Source organism: Acyrthosiphon pisum, chromosome X (assembly GCF_005508785.2).
Source record: "Acyrthosiphon pisum isolate AL4f chromosome X, pea_aphid_22Mar2018_4r6ur, whole genome shotgun sequence".
Taxonomy (NCBI): Eukaryota; Metazoa; Arthropoda; class Insecta; order Hemiptera; family Aphididae; genus Acyrthosiphon; species Acyrthosiphon pisum.
The window spans coordinates 4015480-4026005 of NC_042493.1; the positions used below are offsets into that span (position 1 = coordinate 4015480).

At 27.5% G+C, this 10526-nt stretch overlaps 3 protein-coding genes across 8 annotated transcripts in view; 1 reads left to right on the plus strand and 2 right to left on the minus strand.

Annotated features, from left to right (window-relative positions):
* The window catches only part of LOC100159991 (legumain), a 521349-nt gene that overhangs the window by 132432 nt on the left and 378391 nt on the right, over positions 1-10526 (minus strand). The gene's annotated exons all lie outside the window — the stretch shown is intronic.
* LOC100571675 overlaps positions 381-10526 on the minus strand; it is a 12871-nt gene continuing 2725 nt past the window's right edge. For 2 of the 5 annotated variants that reach the window (XM_029485873.1, XM_029485872.1), the window contains exons 3-4: positions 1886-1990; positions 381-1811 (exon numbers count right to left, since the gene is read on the minus strand). In XM_029485873.1, coding sequence (XP_029341733.1) covers position 1811; positions 1886-1990 — 106 coding nt within the window. In that variant the 3' untranslated portion in view covers positions 381-1810. Of the gene's footprint in view, positions 1812-1885; positions 1991-8533; positions 8864-8940; positions 9366-10526 lie in introns of those variants that run through there. The other 3 variants (XM_008184176.3, XM_029485871.1, XM_029485874.1) reach the window with 3 other exon arrangements.
* LOC107883579 lies at positions 3507-6298 on the plus strand. Its single transcript, XM_016803813.2, has 2 exons — positions 3507-3940; positions 4090-6298. Exon 2 carries the CDS (start codon positions 4098-4100, stop codon positions 5913-5915), a length of 1818 nt encoding a protein of 605 aa, XP_016659302.1. The 5' UTR covers positions 3507-3940; positions 4090-4097; the 3' UTR covers positions 5916-6298.

The following is a 10526-nucleotide window of genomic DNA, read 5'->3' on the forward strand; positions in this document are numbered from 1 at the left end:
TACCCATAATGTTAGAAATCAAGTTATTTTATATTTCAAATTCTTCACTTAAGTATATACATTTATCCCCCACAAATATGTTACTATCCCAAGAAAACTCTGTTAAACTTTAGATTTCCTCATATAAAAATTTTGTTTTTTCTCTCTTCTCCTTTTTTCTCTTGTATGATAATTCAATTTTATATTTAAAACTTTAATTATTTTATACACTGTATTATTGTATTAGTCTATAAGATTCTCCATGTACCTAATAGTTTTTATTTTTTTCTTTCCTTATCTTTTTATGTTATGTTTAAAATTTTGATTTAAGCTTCCATTATTATTACATCAACTGCTGTATATTGTTTAAACTTTAAGATTTGGACTCTAAGTCCGTTATTATGTATAAATAAATAAATAAATATGATGTGTATTATAATATGTAAATTTATTGATGTTTAGCCAATATGTTGTTATTTAACTACATATTTTAAATCTTAATTGTTCGTAATGATTTTGAGAGGAGGAAAGTGTCCACAGTGACCCACTGGCTATGGTATTACCATTGATTATAAATACTGTAGATTGATCACTGGCCGGTTTTTCGGGGTCACAAAATATTTACTAATGGTAGATGGCGAAGCGATGTGACTATTAGCGATTACGTTATCCGAACTGACTAAATCAGGCGACCGTGTTAATGGGCGTGAGATTGTGGTTAGTAACATTGGGCAACGTTGTAATCGCTAATAGTCACATCGCCTCGCCATCTACAGGGAGTAAATATTTCGTGACACCGAAAAACTGGCAAGTGAGCAATCTATAGTATTTATAATCAATGGTATTCTTGGGCCGGTAAAATATTGAGCACAACTGACTGTAGTCAAACAATCCAGCCCGGGTTCTTTGATTAGTTCATACTTAGAGTTTGGTTCACAAATTTGGTCTCCTAATTATGCATTTAAATTTCAAAAATTGAATATGTACAATTTAAATTTTTTTAAATCATTGGCTTTTAAAATGATGCTTCTTATTTCTAGAGATTTGTTTTCATTGATTTCTCTCAATTGGCCTTGACACATGTGAAATTAGGCGGAAAGTTTCTGACATAATGTTTATTTTTGACCTTATTAATTATAAAATCGATTATCCTGGATTATTATTTCAAGTTGTATTTCATACTTCAGTTTAACAAATGAAAAATATTATGTTGTATAGATTGCACGGAGTGAATTGTTTTTAGAAAAATATCAATATTTTGCTTAAAGTAAAGACATCACTAGACGTTTTACGTATTTGTGTTAAAATAGTCAATTGATGACTTTTGTCTTTAAAGGGTAACGAGATTGTAATTATAATTTTTATTACATAAATATAAAACTAATTTAGCAGCTGGAACTTTTTTCCCTAGAGCCTATCTATAGCTAATTTTGTGTCATATTATGTATGTTGATTTTTTGATATATCTCAAGATTAATTAAAGTAAAGTATTTTGTCAATTTTACTTTATTTTTCTACTCCTTAACTCATGTGTTATGTATTTATTTTTTGTTATCAGTGTTATATCATGTATTTTTCTATATTTAAATTAAGATACTGGACAACGTTGATGAATAATATCACCTCAACAATCTCAACATCGACATTTCTTCTACAAAGTATGATTGTTAACATTACTCAAACAATTCACACAGCAATCTTCTGGTCTAGGTTTGACTGCATCAATATTAAGTGGAAGATGTTTGCTGTCCCTCACCAACCTTCATTTCTCCATTTCCTCAGTGGCAATAAATATGATATCACCTTCTTTGGATATTCCAAAATCTGGTCATCTAGATTAAATAATACAAATAGTTAAAAACAAGAAAATAAATAATATTTAAATGAAAAGTCATGGTACGGTTACCAATAAAAATAATAAGAGCATTTTCCTGTTGCTCTGTTGCCATCTGCCTTGAACAGTATTGTCGTTTGAAATTCATTTGTTGTAATTGATTTTGTATATTGAAACCTAATACAAAATTGATTTTAATCTATACTTTAACCATACTATAAAACATTTTTAAACATCTAATTTAGATAATATATTATTTGGTTAATCATAAAAAAGAAATTTCTATATGAAACTAATTCCCAAACATTTAAAACTATATATGACGTAATGACTGTAATGTATTAGAGTAGAGGGTAACTGTAAGTATAATTGTAACAACTGTATTTAATATGTATAATACCATTGATTATAACTAATAGTATTTATACTTACTAATTTGGGTATATAAAATGCATAGATATTTGTTTGGATATGTAGGTAACCAATTACTTATCAACAATAAATTAAACATAAAACAATATACTTTTAGAGTAACCACTACTGATAGCTATACACTAAGTAAATATTATTTCTCAAATGTAATATAATATATAAAAGTGTGTAATCCTGCATGTATAACTAATATAAATCTAACCTTTATCATTTGTAATATTCACAGGATGAACAGGTGTATGAGGAATTTTGTTTGATATTTTATTTAATCGTCTGTGTTTTTAAAACACAATTAATAATATTTCTATCAATTAATATTATCATTGTTATTTTTTAGGAAAATTAAGAAAATGTTTCTATTTGAACTATAAGCTAAATGCCAAGTATAGTAAAGGAATTTGTTAATACTGAGTCTCCCTTGTAGTTATTCTGTGACCGATTATCTGTTTCGGGCAAACTACATATATATTCTGAGCCTTGGTCATGAGGCTGATTTTGTCGGATTACATGGAAATGTTGACTAAAATTTTTGTTGGTTTAAGTATTATTTCTAGAAATTGAAATCAATTATTATAGTAAATAATCTATAATAGTACATATAAAATATATAATTAAACATATTTTATAAAATGTACACTATTAGAAAGTTTAATAAGGTAATGTAAAAACGACAAATTGTTAATACATAATATATTTATGGTGACCGACACACCTGGAAAACCAGAAAATATCAGAGGATTTATACTTATACTCGAGGAAGTCATGCAAAATCAGACTTAAGTAATTTTTTCCTGAATAACAAATAATTTTAGCATATTTTGTTTTCCAGAATCAGTGTACTTCATGAATTAAAAAAGAGATCCAAAAATAAAAAATAAATAAATCAATCAATCAAAATGATTGGTTAGTATGATTGGTAGTATTGTTTATGATTTTTAAATGCTAGTATAATATACATAAATAAAGGTTTTAGTATAATTAATGTGATACTATTAACAACAATTTGTTTTAATCAAAATTAAATTAATTTAAATTTTAAACAACGGAATCTATCTATTTAAATGTAGACATTTTTTTGTGTATAATTTGTTTAATATATTAAGGAAAGTAGAAGTAGTAATGATGATCGATTATAATCATTTTTAAATGCTAGCTATTAGTTGAGACTAGAATCAATATGAAAAATATATTAGAGCTTTTTACTTTTCTGAATACAAGTGTTACAAAAAATTAAAATTAAGTTATTTTTCTGTATGGATACGGAGAATTTAAAAATTCGCTACGGACCCGGCGACCGACGCTGGCCAAAAACGGCGTAAAAAGTGTAACGTTTTTCGAAAAAGTTTTATTTTCGAAACATTTGAAAACCGACTGACCGCCGCCGCGGCAAAGGTACGCGATTGGACGCGCTAAGGAATCCACGGAAACGGGCCGAGCGGACTGTAGAAACGGAGCGGTGTTAAATTTTTTACGCCATGGTTTCACTATAGCCGGCGTTTTCCGTTCCACGGGTGGCTTGTAGACAGCTGTTCTGTATTAGATTATGAAAAAACCATAGACAAGTACAATATAACAATATAAATTGATATTTACGCCTGACGGATGAACATTTTTCTAATTATTTTTTTACTATTTTTATATTATATTAGCTTATTTTATGAAAATATTATTCATCAACTTAAAATAATTTATCAAGTAAGTCATTTTATCATTTTCAGAATAAAAATGTATGGGATCAATATCGTTATAGATCATACCCATTACAATATTACATAATATGGTGTAATATTATAATTTGTTGATATATTAATTTACATTTATTATAATTTGCTCTCTTAATATAGTTGCAAAGATGCCTCGCAATCGAGTGAAATCCACAAATAGAGGTACCACATCGGAGAGAACTATGCAAAAAGCAGCACTACTATGTTTGGATAATCTTATGTCGGAACAATCTGCAGCTACAAAATTTAATATTTGCCATGCAAGTTTAACCAGGTACATGGAAAAGTTTAAACGCCATAGGGGAACAGGTAGTTGTCTACCAAAATTCGGTCACCGGTCACATAATAAAATATTTAACGACTTTCAAGAAAAACAACTTGCAGATTACGTACGAATTTCCGCAGATATGTATTTTGGTTTAAATTCTAAAAATATTGGTAAACTAGCTTATGAATTTTCAGTTAAACTTGATTCAAAAGTACCAAAAAGTTGGAGACGAAAGAAGGTAGCCGGTCCTGATTGGATTACAGACTTTTTAAAAAGAAACCCATCACTGTTCATTAGTCTCCCAAAAGCGACTAGTATATCAAGGGCTATTAATTTCAACCCAGAAAATCTAAAACATTTTATGGATAGATATGAGTCAATTTTATCAAAGTACAAATTTCAAGCACATGATATTTACAACATGGATGAAATAAGGGTTACATTTGTCCAAAAAACAGGAAAAATAGTAGCATCTCGAGGTTATAAACATAATAAAGCGATCATTAGTGGCAAAGATAGTACAGTTAACATGTACTTAGCTATAAATGCTGCGGGCAACCTTATTCCTCCCATGCATATATTTTCTAAGGCTGCCAATAATTCAAAGTTTATGCAAGGCGTTGAGTTCTTAAAAATTATGAAGAAATTTGCCAAATATGTCAGACCTTCAGTTGATAAAAAAGTTCTTATTCTACTTGACAACCATAAAACCCACATATGTTTGCCAGTGATTGATTTTTGCAAGAAAGCTGGCATTTTATTATTATCATTTCCACCTCACGGTTTTCGTAAACTCCAGCCATTGAAAAGATCCGTGTATAGACCATTTAATACATTTTTGAACCAAAATATATCGGCCTGGATTGAAAATAATCAAGGGATAAAATTAAGAACATATGATGTGCCTTTAGTGTCATCTAGTACAAGTGCATTAGTTAGTGCTGCTACACCTCAAAATATTATTAACGGATTCGCTATAACTGGGATTTGGCCTTTAAATCGAGATGCATTTACTAAGGATACATTTACGCCAGCAGTTTTTGAAGATATTGACAATATGTTAATAGATAATGTCGATAAAGAACCAATAAATGATGTAATGAGAGGAGATCTAAAAAATACCATTACTGAATTACCAGCGAATGTTGGCATTATGCCTCATTTGGAGACAGAAGAAAGTTCAACTCTTTCCATTCTCTCTTATGATCTAGACAACGATCTTATTCAAAATGATTATAATGAGATTAAGAAAATGTCATATTATGAACTAAATAATCCAGGGAAAAAATTTGAAGAAATTGGCAAAATGTATGAAGATAATGTTGATCAAGAACCAATAAATGATGCAATGAGAGAGCTAAAAAATAGCATTACTGAATTACCAATGAATGTTGGCATTATGCCTCATTTGGAGACAGAAGCAAATTCAATTCCTTCCTTTCCCTTTTCTAATTCTTTTTTAAATGAAGAAACTTCTGTCTTTTCTTATTCAGTTACGGCTCCAGAAACTTATAATCTGATTGGGAAACTAAAAGCTGAACAACTAAGAAAAGAATTTGAAAATGATTCTATTGTTACTCCAGAAAATTCTTTCATTATTGATGATTCACTCAGGGCTCCAGAAACTTATAATCTGATTAGGAAACTACGAGCTGAACTATATCAAAAAAAAAAATGATTATTACTATTGCGTAAGTATTACATATTTTTATCTCTCTTTTTTAATCCTTTAGATAAACTATGTTTTAATTTGTATTATTATTTAATAATATATGTACTTGCTCAAAGAAGTAGTCTCTCCTCGACGAGTCTATTAAATATTGAATGCATTGGAAATGTTAGTACTATGTACTGTACCTACTATTTAAATAATTTTGATTAAAAAGGATATTCATAAATAAACTTTGTACTCATTAATTTTTATAATTATTTGAACATAAAATATACTATGTCAAAATCGACTGTTGAACTTGTAACATTATTTTTACCAAGTGTTATAATATTACAATTCATTATCATTTATTAACTTGAAACGTTACATAATATAAACTATTCGCTTATAATGAAATCAAAATAATAAATATTTTTATAATAATTATAACAAAAACAAATTGTTGGCATATTATGATATTCATTTATCTTATCCTATATTCCTATGAATTTACACAAAACAAACATCAAGACCATCATAAATATGAAAAAATCCAAAATAATTTGATTGAAACAATATATTTTTGTTTTAATCTTGAAACTAAAGACCACTTTCAAACAATAATTGAATAGCGACTCAAATATTAAAAATAAGAAAATCACTACATGAAAAAATCAAGTGAATATTCAATATTGCAAAAATGTGAACTGCAAAAGTAACATTATTTGTAATGCCCTACTTTTTGAAAAAGTAACATAACGTGATAAAGTAAGTAATTCAATTAAAAATGTTTAATGTAACGAGTCACGTGACCTCATTAATTTTTAAAAGTAATTTACCGAAGATTGTGGTATTAGTAAGTTATTCTGGTGGTAAACACAAGCACTGAATATTAGATTGATCGATTGTTGTATATTTTCACTTGATAGCTATGAGCCCCTTAAACATGATGTAAACATGATTGGTCCATTAAGCTTAAGTGAACCATTATATAAATCGATTTTTTATGCAAATAACCATTTAATCTTAGAAATTATAATTCATAAGTAATAAAATGATAAATTTGCACTATGTTTATACTTATAATAAGTAGCTTACCTAGGTACCTGTAAATAGAGAAACAACATTTAAAGTTTATTATTCGTTATTCTTGCCATTCATTTTCTACAAGTTACATTAATATATAAATTTATTAACATGGCTCACAAATATTTCATTAAGAACTTAAAAGCCAAACTTAAGATTCTTACATTATAGTAAATAGGTACCCTTCATTAATTTTTCACAAATTCTGAATTGTATTTGACTATCAGGTTTTAAATTCTGAACGGAGCAATAAATGTATTGATATTACAATGATGTGTTTTTTTTTTTTAATTTGTTTTTTCGTGTGTCTGCCATCACCGTTTGAGGTAATAACACTGTTTCGATTTCCTTCAACAGTATCTTATTCGATGGGAAAGTGAATCTAGTTTGTGCATTCTGTGACCTAAATAGATATTATATCCTTTTTGTGTAACGACCATTAGTATAATATTAAAATAAAATTGAAATTATAAAGCAATTATGTTAGATCATATTAATGTATTAAAATGTATACAGTCCATTGGACTTGTACAGTAAATACATGTTTATAATGAATACATTGATGAAGATAGTTTTCTATTTTGTTTCTAACTTTATACAGAACATAAACTTATATAGGTACCTAAAGTTATGAATTGTCATTATAATTTTTATTACTGAAATAAAATTTAATAATAAATAATAATTCATAAAATGTATTTATACCGTAACAAAAGTTACTATTAACATGAGTTAAACATTTTGAATAAATAGGATTATAGGAACATAAAATATTCATAATAGTTTCTAGAATTCTAAGTTATATATTTTCAAAACAAATAAAGCGATTAAATATTACATTCTTTATTAGAATTACCTATATTAAATAGCCTGTATGACATTAAGCAAATTTGTCTCTAACTTAGCATTAATTAAACAACAAGAGAAAAAACATACAATTTTGTAAATATCAAAATTGTTTTTACCAACATTCAGGATAATTTAAATCAAAACCTATTAAAAACAACTTAGGTAGCTAATATAGGTCTAAAATATAATATAAATAGCCAAATATGTATGTGTAATATGCTATATCATAAATTAAAAGCTACAAATTTATATTGTGTTCAAAACACAATGTATAATATTATACTAATTACCTACTAACGTCTAACATAGGTACTAATACTTGATAAGCAAAACAAATCAAAAATAATGGCAGAGTAATAATTAATAAAATAACATTGACATAATATCTAAACAAGCTAATATTATTTAAAACTAAAATGATAATCATAATGGTTTGTCTCATATTAATAACACTTGTAATATAATAATAATTTATTGTTTGAAGGAATTCATTAATTTAATGGTACAGATATTATATGTGTTTGGTTGTCAGTCTATTTTTTTAGGATAATTCAGTTTTTAAGCGAGTTATGAGCAGTATTCTTACACATTAATTTAAACATGATTGGTCCATTAAATTTTAATAGACCATTAAATTAATTAATATTTAAGCTACTCACTATTTATAATTTTTTTTCCCTATTTCCCCAAAGAAAAAAATTGATACTAATTGTACTTTTATTTGAAATATTTAGCGGAAAAAATTAATATATAGGTAATATAATAATTACTTGTAATCTTTTTGAACTTCGTAAATTTTAGAAATTTTAAGACCTATGTGTAAAATGTTAAGATAATTTTTAGGGCCTCCTTGTTCAATTAACTGTTCAATGACTTTGGTAAATATGTCTTTCGCATTTTCATATTCCTTGTTCACAAATGCTCCATTTGCTAACACATCATATGACATATACATGTGTAATACCCTCAACATTCTTTAAATCATTAGCCATTTTCAGAGCCTTATGTAATGTTTGATCAAAAGCATTGTAATCATCGTTCTAAAACATACAAAACAATATTAGAACATTATTATTTATTACCTATTTATTATGTATATTATTATTTATATTATTACTTGTTTATCGTGAATAAATATAACTATTTTATTAATTCTTAAAATATGATAAAATATGTGTATGAGACTTTCGCAATCATGTGCATGACCAGGATATTACAGCAGGTGTTGTTACAGTCTAAAATCTACCAAAAAAGACCGAAAACCAGAAAATATCAGAGGATTTATACTTATACTCGAGGAAGTCATGCAAAATCAGACTTAAGTAATTTTTTCCTGAATAACAAATAATTTTAGCATATTTTGTTTTCCAGAATCAGTGTATTTCATGAATTAAAAAAGAGATCCAAAAATAAAAAATAAATAAATCAATCAATCAAAATGATTGGTTAGTATGATTGGTAGTATTGTTTATGATTTTTAAATGCTAGTATAATATACATAAATAAAGGTTTTAGTATAATTAATGTGATACTATTAACAACAATTTGTTTTAATCAAAATTAAATTAATTTAAATTTTAAACAACGGAATCTATCTATTTAAATGTAGACAGTTTTTTGTGTATAATTTGTTTAATATATTAAGGAAAGTAGAAGTAGTAATGATGATCGATTATAATCATTTTTAAATGCTAGCTATTAGTTGAGACTAGAATCAATATGAAAAATATATTAGAGCTTTTTACTTTTCTGAATACAAGTGTTACAAAAAATTAAAATTAAGTTATTTTTCTGTATGGATACGGAGAATTTAAAAATTCGCTACGGACCCGGCGACCGACGCTGGCCAAAAACGGCGTAAAAAGTGTAACGTTTTTCGAAAAAGTTTTATTTTCGAAACATTTGAAAACCGACTGACCGCCGCCGCGGCAAAGGTACGCGATTGGACGCGCTAAGGAATCCACGGAAACGGGCCGAGCGGACTGTAGAAACGGAGCGGTGTTAAATTTTTTACGCCATGGTTTCACTATAGCCGGCGTTTTCCGTTCCACGGGTGGCTTGTAGACAGCTGTTCTGTATTAGATTATGAAAAAATCATAGACAAGTACAATATAACAATATAAATTGATATTTACGCCTGACGGATGAACATTTTTCTAATTATTTTTTTACTATTTTTATATTATATTAGCTTATTTTATGAAAATATTATTCATCAACTTAAAATAATTTATCAAGTAAGTCATTTTATCATTTTCAGAATAAAAATGTATGGGATCAATATCGTTATAGATCATACCCATTACAATATTACATAATATGGTGTAATATTATAATTTGTTGATATATTAATTTACATTTATTATAATTTGCTCTCTTAATATAGTTGCAAAGATGCCTCGCAATCGAGTGAAATCCACAAATAGAGGTACCACATCGGAGAGAACTATGCAAAAAGCAGCACTACTATGTTTGGATAATCTTATGTCGGAACAATCTGCAGCTACAAAATTTAATATTTGCCATGCAAGTTTAACCAGGTACATGGAAAAGTTTAAACGCCATAGGGGGAACAGGTAGTTGTCTACCAAAATTCGGTCACCGGGTCACATAATAAAATATTTAACGACTTTCAAGAAAACACTTGCAGATTACGTACGAGTTCCGCAGATATGTATTTTGGGTTTAAATTCTAAAATATTG

Coding starts and splice junctions, on each gene's coding strand:
- LOC107883579 (XM_016803813.2), top strand. CDS start 4,098: ATGCCTCGCAATCGAGTGAAATCCACAAATAGAGGTACCACATCGGAG.